At 43.1% G+C, this 14,935-nt stretch overlaps 1 protein-coding gene across 1 annotated transcript; it reads left to right on the top strand.

The window, feature by feature from the left end:
• Nucleotides 1–12,336: 12,336 nt before the first annotated feature.
• LOC135730186 (rho-related BTB domain-containing protein 2-like) lies at nt 12,337–12,805 on the top strand. The gene is made up of 2 exons (XM_065248019.1): nt 12,337–12,531; nt 12,698–12,805. Exons 1-2 carry the CDS (start codon nt 12,337–12,339, stop codon nt 12,803–12,805), a joined length of 303 nt encoding a protein of 100 aa, XP_065104091.1.
• The last annotated feature ends 2,130 nt before the right edge of the window (nt 12,806–14,935 follow it).

The raw sequence follows: 14,935 nt of genomic DNA on the forward strand, positions 1-14,935 counted from the left end.
ATTTAGTATGCCACTGATGTTGCCGTTCTTTAATCATTCTTTTTATACAATATCATATCCTTATGATTTTAAAAGCTTTGATATTTTGTGCAAATCCCAAATCGCTATTTGCATGCAAGTTAGTGAGTGTATTCTCCCCGATCATTGTGACAGCTAGCAGCATCAACTTCTGTCACAGGATGAAGTGTTTTTAGTGTCTTCTCTCTCTAGTACAGTAGGGGGCCCTCTTTAGTCCGCCAATAAACCCACTAAAGAAATAAAGATAACATCTTTACAGAATTCACAGAGGGTAATATTTTAAATTAAGGGACAAAAACGGGTATGTTAATAATAGCAATAATGAGGTTCTTAAAAAAAACGCGTTAATTAATAGAATTTAATCAACACCATGCAGATAGATTATCATGTCACACTCCAGTACATAGGTGGCGGTATGCACCTTTACAGTTGGTTTTGAACCAGCAAGAAAACCCACAAAAGAAAAAAAAACCCACAAAAGAAGAAGAGAGCATCTTTCCGAGCTTTTTGCAAATACCAAAATACAGCAATTATGAATTACCAAATAACAGGGGGTAGACGGACATTACACTTTACAGAAGATATATAATTCAATTCAAATAACGTTATTATGGAGCGAATTTTGTGCCAAAATTTTACAAACAAATACAGCATTTTGCAAACAAACTCAATCTGTTTTACAAAGGGAAAACTTGACTCGCAAACAAACAGAAAACGCTTTGCAAATAATAAAGACAATTTGAGAGAAAATGCAGATGTGTTACAAATATGTACTGTGTTTTGTAAATGTGACCATGATTTTTTCACAAATGTGACCATGATTTTTTCACAAATGTGACCATGATTTTCTCACAAATGTGACCATGATTTTCTCACAAATGGGACCATGATTTTCTCACAAATGGGACCATGATTTTCTCACAAATGGGACCATGATTTTCTCACAAATGGGACCATGCAATCCAGAACAGCAGATGGCGCTGTTTCAACTTTTTCAGGCATTGGAAAAAAGCCCAGGGGAAAAGCCCTGAATTTTAACATACATATCACCCCTGACAGTGGCAGCAACTGAATAAAGACATTTCATTTGTCGGGCTTCATTCTGTTAATCTCACTGATTTTATTGTAAGTGTTAATAATAATAAATGTTTGTTAATAGTAAACAAATTCTGTGTGTCAAGACAATGAATTCAACTTACAATGCTTATCAAAAGATGCAGGATAATAAATGAAACTCTTTGGAGAAAGAGTGTGGTAGGGACATAATAAACCCAACATCGGCTGTCTGGACAGAGTGGCCAGTTCAAGCAACAGTAACCAACCAACCAGGATCATAGTCATTTGAGCACTCTGAACAAGATAAACTTCTACAAAATGTTAATCCTTTTAAAGTTGGTCTTATTTTGTCAGGCTAGGAGGACCAGTTTAAACCAGCTTCTTTCACAATAGCCAAGCTGGCAAAGCTTCCAGCCTAGTCAAGCTGGTTTGGGCTGGTGTGATCAGCCTGACCAGCTAAAGTATAAAAGCAAAAATCCTTCTAATACTAGCTTAAGCTAAAACCAGGCTGGAACACCATCTTAACACTCTGGGGTCAGCTGCGGCGCGGGCGCCGCAAACTCTTTATTTTTTAATCACTCCCCAAAGAGACTTAGATAACTCTGCTGATTTTGGACATACAGATATGATTTATACATCATTTAAAACGTTAAAGTGTCTAGTTTTTTTCTGTCCACTCCCAATAAAAACAGAATGTTGTGCTTTTCGCAAAATTAAGAAAATAAACATGATGCGCGTTTTGTTCTCTCTCCCTAAGTGAAGTCCTTTCAGAAACACGTCAGAAAAATGAACTGTAACTTAACGAATACTTGTCATACAAACAACAGATAAATGTCTACATAATGCTTCGAATGTCTGCTTTTAAATGATGTAAGTGAAATCGAAAACAAATATTGTAATTCGTTGTTAACTGTATTAGAAGAGAGAGATGTACCGTCTTTCTTCTGTTGCTTCATTATCTATAATGAGCCACGCCCCGCTCCATTGAAGAGAAGAGCAGAGATCATCCATATTCATTAATCAACCCCACAGTCAATGGACATTCCGTCTCTGCAGCCATTCACTGCTGTGTTGAGTTTTAATCCGAGTGCTGAAAACATGACATCTACTTGTTTACTAGTGACTGTAACTAAAGTTATCTCCAGATGCGAGTGTGACTCGATCGACGTCCAGACGCACACACAAACACACAATGCCTCATATTTGAAGCGCTTTGTGGTATCATTATAAAAGATGCGATTGCACACACCACATAACTGTTTACTCGCACCTAAATCTCCAGACAGACGCGAGTGTGTGTGCTTCGTCAGTGTGATGGGATCGATGTTCAAACTCACACACACACGATGCCTCACTTTTGACGCGCTTTGTGGTATTCTTAAGATGCAAGTGTGTGTGCTTCGTCTGTGTGACGCGATGTCCAAATGCACACACAAACACACGATGCTTCATATTTGACGCACTTTGTGGTGTTCTTATAAAAGATGCAAGTGTGTGTGCTTCGTCTGTGTGACGCGATGTCCAAACTCACACACAAACATACGATGCCTCATATTTGACGCACTTTGTGGTGTTCTTATAAAAGATGCAAGTGTGTGTGCTTCGACGGTGTGACGCGATGTACAAATGCACACACAAACACACGATGCCTCATTTGACGCGCTTTTTGGTATTCTTATAAAAGACGATTGCAAACATCACATCTACTTGGTTACTCTCGCCTAGTAAATAAAAGTTATCTCCATGCGCTTATGTTTTCTTTGTGCTTCCGTCAGACGTGATCAACGGCCAAACGCATACACAAACACACAATCATATTTGACGCACTTTGTATTAAGACGCATCTAAACACATCTAAAACCCAGTTTATTCGCGTATATCTCTGCACAGTAAGTTTATTTAATGCAGGATCATGCATGTGAAGGCATTTCTTTTGTCTTGCTTTCACAAACAAACACTTAACAATAATGGCATCTTCACATTCCTGCCTAAAGGCTCATTATGCAGCTCATTATGCAAGTGTATTGTTCTTCAGCAGTGTATTGTCAATCACAGATTATTCAAGAGCTTCCAGCCTCCTTGCATATTGCCTTCCTAACCAAAAAGTGACTTTGAAATTGTAAATCAATATATTGTGTTATGTGAAGGAGTAAGCAGAATGATTTTCACATCATTTTAAAGAAAAAACTCTAGACTACTAGATCCTGCTTTGAAAAGTTTTAGGAAAACATGTTTAGAATGAGTTTTGTGGACTTATATCAGTCACTTAAATTTTTTATTTTTTCAAAAACCACGCATAAACATTTTTCTCTCAAAAATACAAACATGTTCATACATGTTAATCATATAATATAGTAGCCCAGTTTGTGCTGAATGCAGTGTTATAAGACTTTTGCCATTATTATGTTTTTAAGCAACTGAAAAAAGCACAAATGTCAGTGCAGGTCAAAACTTCTCCAGGGCCCTAAAAACCCCTTAGACCCCAGAGGGTTAAACCAGTCAACCAGCATAGGCTGGTATTAGCTGTTATTTTTCTGCAGGGGATATAATAAATTTTATTTATAATGCACTTTCTAAAACTCAAAGCACCATAATATATGAGATTCTCAGGAACATACACATACAAAAGTAAACAAGTTAGTAATAATCATTTTGCAATAGTAAGCTATTTTAAAAGGATAAGTCTTTAAGGATCACTTAAAACAGTCCAGTGATGGTGAGTTTCTTATCACCAAAAGAAGAGAATTTAGAGAATCAGACGGGGTATAGGGATTGACAATTGCAAATGTATAGAATTCAGATGGAATTCAATGTCTTTACACACAGAATGTGTTTACTATTAACAGACATTAATTATTATCAACACTTTCAATAAATCCAGAGATTAACAACATGAACCACGAAAAATTAATTTAGTCTTCATTCAGTTGCTGGCACTGTCCGGGGTGATATGTAAGTTAAAATTCAGGGCTTTTCAGGGAGACTAGTTGAAAATGCCTAATAAGGTTGAAACAGCGCCATCTGCTGTTTTGGATTGCATGGTCACATTTGTGAGAAAATCATGGTCCTGTTTGTGAGAAAATCATGGTCCCATTTGTGAGAAAATCATGGTCCCATTTGTGAGAAAATCATGGTCACATTTGTGAGAAAATCATGGTCACATTTGTGAGAAAATCATGGTCCCATTTGTGAGAAAATCATGGTCACATTTGTGAAAAAATCATGGTCATATTTACAAAACACAGTACATATTTGTAACACCTCTGCATTTTCTCTCAAATTGCCTTTATTATTTGCAAAGTTTTTTCTGTTAGTTTGCGAGTCAAGTTTTCCCTTTGCAAAGCAGATTGAGTTTGTTTGCAAAATGCCAAATTTGTTTGTAAAATTATGGCACAAAATTCGCTCCATACCGTTATGCCCTAAAACAGATTTAAAAACATTAAAGTGGCATTTTGTAGTTTTTCAACTTTCATAATATATTTTCAAGACCCTTGTGATGGGCCATCGACTTAAAATAGGTTGAATGACATGTCCACCGTAGCCTGACTCTTTATCGCTTTTACTCATACTTTTAAACTTTGGTTCCTTTTCAGTCGGTCACTACGACGTCACGTCGTGACCGACGAATTGGGAACCGCTTCGCGGGTGACCTATCTGCTTCGAGAAACCTTTAAAACGCCAATGAACTTGGCATGCAGATAATTGCATCTGCCGGCGCCGCCCCGCCGCACAGGTATTTAATGAGCGGCAGGTGCAGTTATCAAATCAGCTTTTTAGCTTCGAAAGCTGGCAGACTGACTGCTCACGAGAAGCTACTCTCTGCTCTTTGGAGAACTCTGCGTGTTTGATTTGGTTGGGCAAAGGCATTTCAGCGGAGGCTCGCGGGTGTTCCACCTCTCTTTTTAAATTTTTTTCTCACTCTTAGTTGAGTGTGTGCGTAGCCGTTCCCCTGTGTGCTTCATCAACATCAGCACATTAAAAGAGTGTTTCCTCTAAAAGAGTATTGCGGTGTTCTGCGTCTTTTTAAAGACAGCATTTCACTTGCACTGAGGCAGGAGCGTCTTTTTAAAGATGTCTTTCTGTCCGTGTTTCTGGATGCGGCAAATGTATGGGTCCCCGGGTGGCCACGATCGTCCTCTCTCGTGCGCAAGAGTGCATGCTGAGGCGGCATTCGTGGAGGGTTTATACTCCTAAGAGAGCGTGAACCTCTTGGATGGCGGAGACGGTTTCGTACCTCCGGGAACGTCACCCCCTTTTTTTCCGTTGCGGAGCCCCGTTAAAGGTGCGGTGGCAAAACTCCGGAAATCTTATCTCCGTATAAACGGTGCTGAATCGGTTAGCTGGTTCGTCCAGTGACTCTCAGCACCCCCATCCACAGCCAGAGGTGCCGTAAGAGACGGGTGGCGCGTGTTCTACGTGCTCTCGTCCTCTTTCAGCCCTCACGAGGATTCTATGTCTGTCACAGCATCGGAGAGGGGGTCGTCTATTCGGTCGCCGACTCGGACCCACTCCCGCCTTCGGGTTGGGTAGGGGCTCCCGTGCTCGACCCCGAGTGGCGGCCATGTACGCTCGGGAGCGCGGAGACGGTCTGTGTGGAGCGGAGAGCTCCCCCCCCACCCGCACCGTCCCGCCTAGATGATTGGCACTTCAGGACTGCAAGAACAGCCCCAACCTTCTGTGCCTTTTCTTCCCGGGGTGCATGTTGGTTGACACGGTCGTGGAAAACTCGTTTTCCTCCCGGAACCGACCGTTCAGCCATCACCTCTCACCTCTCCTGACGGCGGGGCCGCTAAGGGTTATGCTGCTCCAAGAGACCAGCCTCCCTCCCCTCACAGACCCACGGGCTTGTGAGAGGCGGCCTCTGCCGTGCGCGCCATGGCGTGATGCAGGTCCGCAGGCTACGGCACTGAAGGATCTGCACAGGCGAGGTCACGGTCCGGCAACTAAAGAATCCTGTGTGGCTCTGACCTGGCGCTACGAGCGACTGGGTTCACCCCACAGGCCGCCGGACGTGCTATGCCCACCCCCCGGTGGTCCAGGGACGCCATCTCTGGTTGTGTCTTGCGGGCATTAAGTAGGTTATTAATAATCGCCCTAATGTTCCTTTTTAGACCAGCCATTTCGGCGACGCGGCTGAGAGTGTTCAACAATGATCGGCCGCTTTAGAGCAGACTGAGGCTTCATGCCACGTCGGAGCCTAGCTGCCCCCTCCGTTACGTCAGTATATTGGTCTGCTTTTCGCCGAGGGTGTCCTGCTACGGCTTTTTCGTTCCTTCATCCCGGCAGCTCTAAGGAACCTGTCGTAAGCTGTTCACCCGCCCACTCAGCCCGCTACAAAGGTGGAAAATGAAACTTAGCGGCTCTGAGTCGGGCGACCTGAAGATGGAGAGGATCGCTCGTCAGGAGATGGTGAAAACATCACTCTCCCCCCCACCCCGTAGGAGGGCCGGGTGGGGAATCCTTGGTTTCGTTTTGTGTTCCGCCGACTTCAATCGGCACCCACTAACCTCAAAGAGCGAATTCCTCTTCTTTCTCCAGGTCCCCGGAGGCATATAGGAGTTTCGGACGGGCTCAAAACCCTACGTTCTCCTCTTCCTCATTCGCCAGCGGATGTATCGAGCGGGACATCTACAAGGGAGCCCCCTTTAGCTCAGCATCCATCAGCGGTTTCGGGTGAGTGTTTCATTACACACCACATCTCACAATGCGGCCAAAGAGCACGCGTCGTTGAGTTCCCCGTCTCCGCTCGCCACGGGTACACATCGTGCCGTTAATTTCCTCTCGCTCGGTATCTGGGGGCCTGGGAAGAGCTTCCCAGCCCGTCGCGTTGGCTTTTACGCACGATCCGTCTCGGTTATACATTCAATTTGCCCGGCTACCTCTCAAATATTCAGGCTTCACCACGGTGAAGGCTGCCGATGCGCACGTACTGCGTGCGGAAGATTGCTGTCCTATTGGCGAAGGACGCGATCGAGCCGGTCCCTCCAGCCGAGATAAAGTCGGGGCTTTACAGCCCTTACTTCATTGTACCCAAGAAGAGTGGCGGGTTGCGTCCGATCCTAGATCTGCGTACTGAGTCGAGAATTCACAGAATTCACAGAATGCTGTTCAAAATGTTTACGCAGAGGAGCATATTTTAATGCATCCGCCCACAGGATTGGTTTGCAGCCTTCAACCTGAAGGACGCGTACTTTCATGTCTCCATATTTCCCCGACACAGGCCGTTTCTCCGCTTTGTGTTCGAGGGGTGGGCATATCAGTACAAAGTCTCACCGTTCGGGCTTTCTCTCTCTCTCTCCCTGTGTCTTCACGAAAGTTGCGGAGGGCGCACTGCAGCCCCTCAGAGAGAGAGAGCGGTGTTTGCGTTTTGGCGTATTGGCTCATAATAGCTCAGTTTCGTCAGATGCTGCGCACACACATAAATCGTGTACTTTAACACCTCGCTCGTCTCGGTCTTCAGGTCAACTGGGGAAAGAGTAAACTTTGCCCCGTGCAGAGGATCTCTTTTCTCGGAATATAACGGGATTTGGTCGATTTATCAACACGTCTCATAGAAGCGCGTGTTCAGTCAATTCTGACTTGCCTAAACATTTAAAGGCAGGGTTGCGGTTCCACTAAAATAATTTTAAAAACTTCTGGGGCATATGGCAGTAGCTGCGGCTGTGACACCGCTCGGGCTGCTCCATATGAGACCGCTTCAGTGTTGGCTTTATGACCGAGTCCCGAGGAGAGCGTGGCTCACCGGCTTTCACAGTATTATAATTACATCGAGATGCCGTCACACTTTCACCCCGTGGTCAGACCCAACGTTTCTCAGGGTGTGGATGCCACTGAGATAGGTCTCCAGGCATGCTATTGTTGGCAAAAATGTCTCTACAACGGGGTGGGGAGCTACGTACGGCGGGCTCGTCGCTTCGGGGGTCTGGTCGACATTCCAGCGACATTGACATAAATTGCCTCGAGCTGTGCACTGTATATCTTGCGCTCGTCCGTTTCATCAACGTGATTCGATGCTTAAGATGTATTAGTGCACACCGACAAAACTGCGGCTGTAGCGTATATCTATCGCCAAGGCGGTCTGCGCTCTCGTCACCTGTCGCATCTCGCCCGTCTCTCCTCTTCTGGAGTCAGAAGTATCTGAGGTCTCTTCGTGCCATTCACATATCGGGGTCGCTGAACACAGCGGCAGACGCGCTCTCATGAGCAGCGCGCCCCGGCGAGTGGCGGCTCCACCCCCGGTCGGTTCAGCTGATTTGGAAATGTTTCGGCAGAGCAGTTAGATCTGTTTGCTTCTTCAGAGACAACCCATTGTCGCCTGTTTTATTCATTATCCGAGGGAACACTCGGCGTGAATGCACTGGCACACAGCTGGCCGCGGGGTTTCCCCCCCAGTAAGCTTTATTGCGCAGACACTGTGCAAGTCAGGGAGGACGAGGAGCGCATTCTATTAGTTGCGCCGTACCGGACAACTAGGAATTGGTTTTACAGAATTCACTCTCCTCGCGACAGTCCCTCCCTGCCTGATTCCCTGGCACATTATGGCACCCTCGCCCCGATCTGTGGAACCTCCATGTGTGGTCTCTGGACGGGGCGCGGAGGTTTTAGGTGATTTACCCCAGGCGGTATCTAACACCATCACTGTAGCGCGAGCGCCGTCTACGAGGCAGGCGTGTACGCTGAAATGGAACCTGTTTGTTGTATGGTGTACTTCTCAACGAGAGGACCCCCGGGAATGCTCGATCAGTATTGTGCTTTTATATCTCCAGCACCGCTTGGAGAAGAGGTTGTCACCACTTATCATTAAAGTAGATATCGCGGCAATATCCGCGCATCACGTACCCATAGACGGTAGATCTGTGGGTCAGCACGATCTGGTCATTAGGTTTTTAAGAGGTGCACGGAGGCTGAATCCTTCGCGCCCTCCCTCTATTCCTCCTTGGGACTTGTCCATGGTGCTGAAAGCCCTTCAGGACTGCCCTTTCGAGCCTCTGCGGACGGTGAGCGTCAGGTTTCTCACTATGAAACCTTTGACGCTCCTCGCATTGGCTTCTATTAAAAGGATAGGGGATCTTCATGCATTTTCGGTCAACGATTCGTGCCTTCAGTTCGGGCCGGCTGAATCCAGCGTTACACTGAGACCCCGGCCGGGCTACGTGCCTAAAGTTCCCACCACTCCCTTCAGAGATCAGGTGGTGAGCTTACAAGCGCTGCTTTCGGGCAGACCCAGCCATGGCTTTGTTATGTCCTGTGCGTGCACTACATGTGTATGTGGATCGCATTCAAAGCTTTCAGACCTCAGAACAGCTCTCTGTCTGTTACGGTGGTCAGCAGAAAGGGAAAGCTGTCACTAAACAGAGGATGTCTCATTGGATTGTAGACACAATCGCCCTGGCTTATGAGAAACAGGGCATTCCTTGCCCTTTTGGGTTGAGAGCCCATTCAACCAGAAGCGTGGCTTCATCTTGGGCTTTGGCTCGTGGTTCCTCGCTTTCAGATATTTGTAGAGCTGTTGGCTGGGCGACACCTAATACGTTCACTAGATTCTATAGTGTTCGTGTTGAGCCGGTATCCTCTCGAGTTCTCTCGTCAGATCAGTGAGAACATCGAGGAACGGCTCCTGTGTCGGCTTGGAGCCCTTCTTTTTGGTGCTGCGCAAAAACCGCACCATTATGGAAGGCCATCAAGGCAAAAACGTTACAAAAAATGTTTTTTGTCTTCTCCACCGCTTGGTGGCCGATGTTGCGGAGCATCGGCTGCCAGCCTCTCACTAGATGTATCCTTGACTATCTGGGTGAGGCTAGCACCCACATTGCGCCCCCTAGTGGTTTCTTTGTGAGTATTTCCGTGGAAAGTTTCTGATTTACCATGTTTCCCTTAGCGGAGTTCATTCCGCGCCTCTCTAGTGTTGCTAAGAGAGTGTATTTTTTATAGACCTCGTGTCTTTTTATCCATCACCTTAGTGGTAGACCCCTAGAGGGTTTTCTTTCCGCAGCGATCTCAGTCCCGCCTGACGAGTTCGCTTCCCAGTTCGCCTAGTCACTATCGTGGGTTAAGGAACAAGTAGTGACCGGCCTCTGCTTCAACCCCATTTCCGTTCCCTTAAAGAGGAGAGTCGGAGGGTTTATGCAGGCACTGGAAGGGTCAGCTTCAGTGGCGCTTTGGTAGGGATTCCCAATTCGTCGGTCACGACGTGACGTCGTAGTGACCGACTGAAAGGGAACGTCTCGGTTACATATGTAACCCTCGTTCCCTGAAGGAAGGGAACGGAGACGTCACGTCCCGTCGCCACAGTTTGCTGTTCCACTGCTGATATCGGCCGGACCCTTTCCTTCTGTCCAGCTTTCTCAGCAAAAAATAGCTGATTTGATAACTGCACCTGCCGCTCATTAAATACCTGTGCGGCGGGGCGGCGCCGGCAGATGCAATTATCTGCATGCCAAGTTCATTGGCGTTTTAAAGGTTTCTCGAAGCAGATAGGTCACCCGCGAAGCGGTTCCCAATTCGTCGGTCACGACGTGACGTCTCCGTTCCCTTCCTTCAGGGAACGAGGGTTACATATGTAACCGAGACGTTTTCGGGTAGTAACCCGAGCACAGAAAGAACTACAAAATTCGACTGCTTTACGGCATACGGCACTTCATCCTGTTCCTCAAATTCGGACGTGAGAGCGCAACTATTTATTTTCCTGATGTTTTTTTCATGGACGAAGCGGCAACTACAAAAAAGAAACTTAAGGCTTTGTAGGAGGAGACCAGAAAGAGAAAACAGGAGAGTGACAGAATAAAAGGAAGGATGAGGATCAATATTGGGCCAGCGAAGAGGAGGGGTTCCTGACAGATGCTGACTTTGCTGTCATGGTTTTAGACTAGTAAGTAATAATGTTATATTGCTTGCATATTAAATAAGAAAAATGTTCTTGAAATAAGTTTACTTTTTCACTTAATTGAAACATTTTCTTATTCCATTGGCAGATTTTTTTCTTGTTTTAAGCACTAATACACTTAAATTTTATATTTTTTGTCTAAACTAGACTTATTTTCCTAGGTCATTTGGCTCATCAATAGAAAACATCTTAATTTAAGAAGTATTAGATATTTTTACTGAAAAAAAGACAAAAATACTAAGAAAGTCATTTTTTGCAGTGAGATGAGGTGATGAAAGATTAAATGGGCGTGTACTGTAGATGTACGTGTGCCTGTGGTACGGTGAATGGGGGAGCACTGCTGTGTTGGTGTGCCTGTGTTGTACAGTTGATACAGTAACTGAAGAAACATCAAACCTGACTGTCCTGACTCCTGCTTCGCTGCCTGGCAGCTGCAGCCGAAAATTTTACATTTTCTCTGATGGCGTTTTGGGGAACAAAAAACCATTTATATTGAGACCTGTTCCTTTGACTGCTCCGATTATAAACCGTGTATTTTTGATAGGAAAATGAAGTTCAGTGACTCTCTCTCAGCTGTCGATTCCCTGCATCACACTTCCCACTGCCCAGCCAACATTGATATGTGGGTCCTATCTAGGCAGCGGTTCCATGTGGTGATGGGCTTAACATGGGCAATATATGTGGGTCCCATGTGGGACCCTCCTGGCACCTATGTGGGCAAAATAATTTCACGCTTGAAATACATCTTTATACATTTAAAATCTTAAAATAATTACTTTTGTTTGATTGTCACTTTTATACAAAGAGTAAATAATATAACAATTATGATTTGATCAGTATAAAACTTAAATATGATATTTATAATGTTCACCTGGCTATGGATTTATCAAATAATAATTTTATTTTAATTTGCACAGTTGCAATGAGGGAAAATAAGAAATGTAAGAAAGTTCATCAGCTTGAAATATTCTGGAAGAAGCCTGATTAGTGGAGTCAGGTGTTTCGTATAAGGAGACATCATTACAACCTGCTCATTGCTAAGACACATTACGCTTGACAAAGTAGTCCTGCTTCCAATGTTTTTAAGTTAGAATTCCTTGACATTATATCATATCATATTTCATATAATTTTTTTAGGGTTTAATAGATTTTACTTGCAGGGGGAAGACATTGTGGTCAGTCAAGATGTGAGAATGATGGACAATTTGCTTATACGGCAGTCATGGGACTGGAGAATATTATTTATGTACAACTGTTTAGATGGTTTGATCATTTTTTGCTTTAGTCATATGGATCATTGAGCTTAATGCTTACATTTCTATACTACATGGTTTGAATTATTAAATTTTGTCCGAATTCTTTGTAAAAGGCCTCATTTTATGGATTCTGACATGGACTATGAGAGGCCTAATGTCGAGACTATCAAGTGCGTGGTGGTTGGGGACAACGCAGTTGGAAAGAACCGGCTCATCTGTGCCCAGGCCTGTAACGCCACTCTCACACAGTACCAGTTGCTGGCCACACATTGTGTGCCCATTGTTTGGGTCATAGATCAGTACAGAGGCTGCCAGGAGGTGAGAAATGTCTAAACTTTTGTTGTAATTTCTAAATAATATAGCAATTATTATTGATCATAATGTATCTAAACAATAACTGCCTCGAAAAATGAAAGGTACATTTTTGAAAGCCTATTTGATGGGTAAATCTCCATGCATGTGATGGGTATGTTTCTCCGGTCAGGTTTTAGAAAGGTCCAGAAATTTGGTGGATGATGTCAGTGTGTCCTTGCGTCTCTGGGACACCTTTGGCGACCATCACAAGGACCGTCGGTTTGCGTATGGCAGGTGAACTTTCAATATGAACTTACGTTCAACCTGTGACAGCACAACTGAGTTTCAATTTAAAAAAAACACCATTATGGCGATCAGTGTTTGCATTTCGTCAGCTCATTTACATTTAAAGGGGCACACCCAAAAATGGAACATTTTTGCTCACAACTACACACCTGGCCATTTTACATGTTATAATAAATTATCTGTGGAGTATTTTGAACTAAAACTTCACAAATGCACTTTGGGGACACCAAGACTTATTTTACATCTTCAAAAGTCTTGTGAAATATTCCATTTAACCCTAATAAGTCCCTTGGGGTCAATCTTACCCCCAAGCCAATTTTCTTTTGTTCAAAAACATGGTTCCCTTCATCACAGAGTGGAATAAGATTTTGTGACTTTTCCAAATTATCTGTTAAGATTCATAAAAAAAACTGGGCTTGACTCGGTCGTTCTAAAGAGGTGTAAAAAATTCACCAAAAAAGGCCCTTTGGGGGTAAAAATGACTCCAATTGAAATGAATGGGAAATGCAAACAAAAATATTTTTTTTCCTTTTATTTGTCCAAAAAATCAATGCATCTAGAATAAATCTGAAAATTTTAAAACAGAAATGAGGCCTGGTACTAGAGCACAAATTCAATATAGAAAATACATCAATTACATACACACACACACACAAACAGACACACACAAACACGCAAAGGTATGACTGCCACAGAGAGCATTTTTACAGAATTTGGCAAAAAACATCCACAGATGCAAAACAAAGATGTAAAACACACACACGAGCGCACATATACAAACACGCACGCGCACAAACACACACGCACACAAAGACACAGTTAAACTTACACACACATAAAGAAATTTCTGTGGAATTTTGTAAAAACAGACATTTCAAAATGCATCAAAAACTACAAAAAACTCTACTATTTGAAATAATATTTATTTTTAATGTCCTTTTCTAATGTTTATATAAACATAAATTCACAAAATGTATCACTAAAGTGGTGATGTTGAGCAGTTGGCCACATTCAGTGAAATGAATGGGTCTCTATGGGCATCTGCTGGTCGAAATGATTTATTTTCTAAACTGTAATTCATTTATGTTTTTTTCTAAACACCAAATGGCCAAATTCAACAGATAACATCTAGATCAATATCTAAAAACAATTTAAATCAAATTTAGATCATCATTTATGTGAATGTTTCATAAACATTTATATTTTTCAGGCAAGCTAATGGTGTAGTTGAGGAATTAAGTGGTAAAGAGGTACAAAAGTACTTCATATTTCCCAAAACACAGCATTAATGTATAGATGGGAAGTAAACAAAAAAAATGATATATTATTTTTATCATTAAAAATTTATATATTTTTTTGTAATCACTCTTTTAATCTCTGGGGTCATTTTTACCCCCAAGGAACTCTCTATAGCCTGGATTAGTAATTGTTTACCAATGTCATAATTTGACAGCATACATTTTTCTCACTTTTCCCTTATTTTATATACACAAAACATAAAAAACACATAAGAACCTTGCTTTGTGGACTGCGTGTGAATGTTTCTTTAACAAGTTTAGAACATGAAACAGAACGTGTTCTTCACATATAATAGCGATTCTGTCAGTGATTGTTGATGAACTGATTATTGGACAGTATTAAGTATCATTTGATAGGTTACAGTCAAATCCCTGCTCACAAAGTTTTGAAAATGTTAACTGTGATCTGAAAAATTTAACAAAGTGCCTACTGTTCAAGTTCTTTGTCTTCATATTTCCAGAATGTTTGTTATGCATGGTACAAGCACCCAATGTCCACCACAGCGTGCAAAATCGCCACATCTGTTGGTTATGCAACAAAATTAGATTGACCATGCACAAAGTGGTGCACAAAGATAACCAGTCAAGACAGAAACAGTCATTTTGTGTATTGTGTGTCCCTTTAAACATTCTTATCAGGGGGTATTTTACACATATGAACCACACATACAATAGAGCATGCTTCATTTAATTTACTAGACACTTTTATTGAAAATAATTTTGAGCACAGAATGAGAGGTTGGTGGATGTGTGACAGGAATCTTGAGCATTAAGTAAGACCAACATTCATGATAAAAAGTGACTTTCATGGAGGAGTGAGATGT

The sequence above is a fragment of the Paramisgurnus dabryanus genome, chromosome 11 (assembly GCF_030506205.2).
Source record: "Paramisgurnus dabryanus chromosome 11, PD_genome_1.1, whole genome shotgun sequence".
NCBI lineage: Eukaryota > Metazoa > Chordata > Actinopteri > Cypriniformes > Cobitidae > Paramisgurnus > Paramisgurnus dabryanus.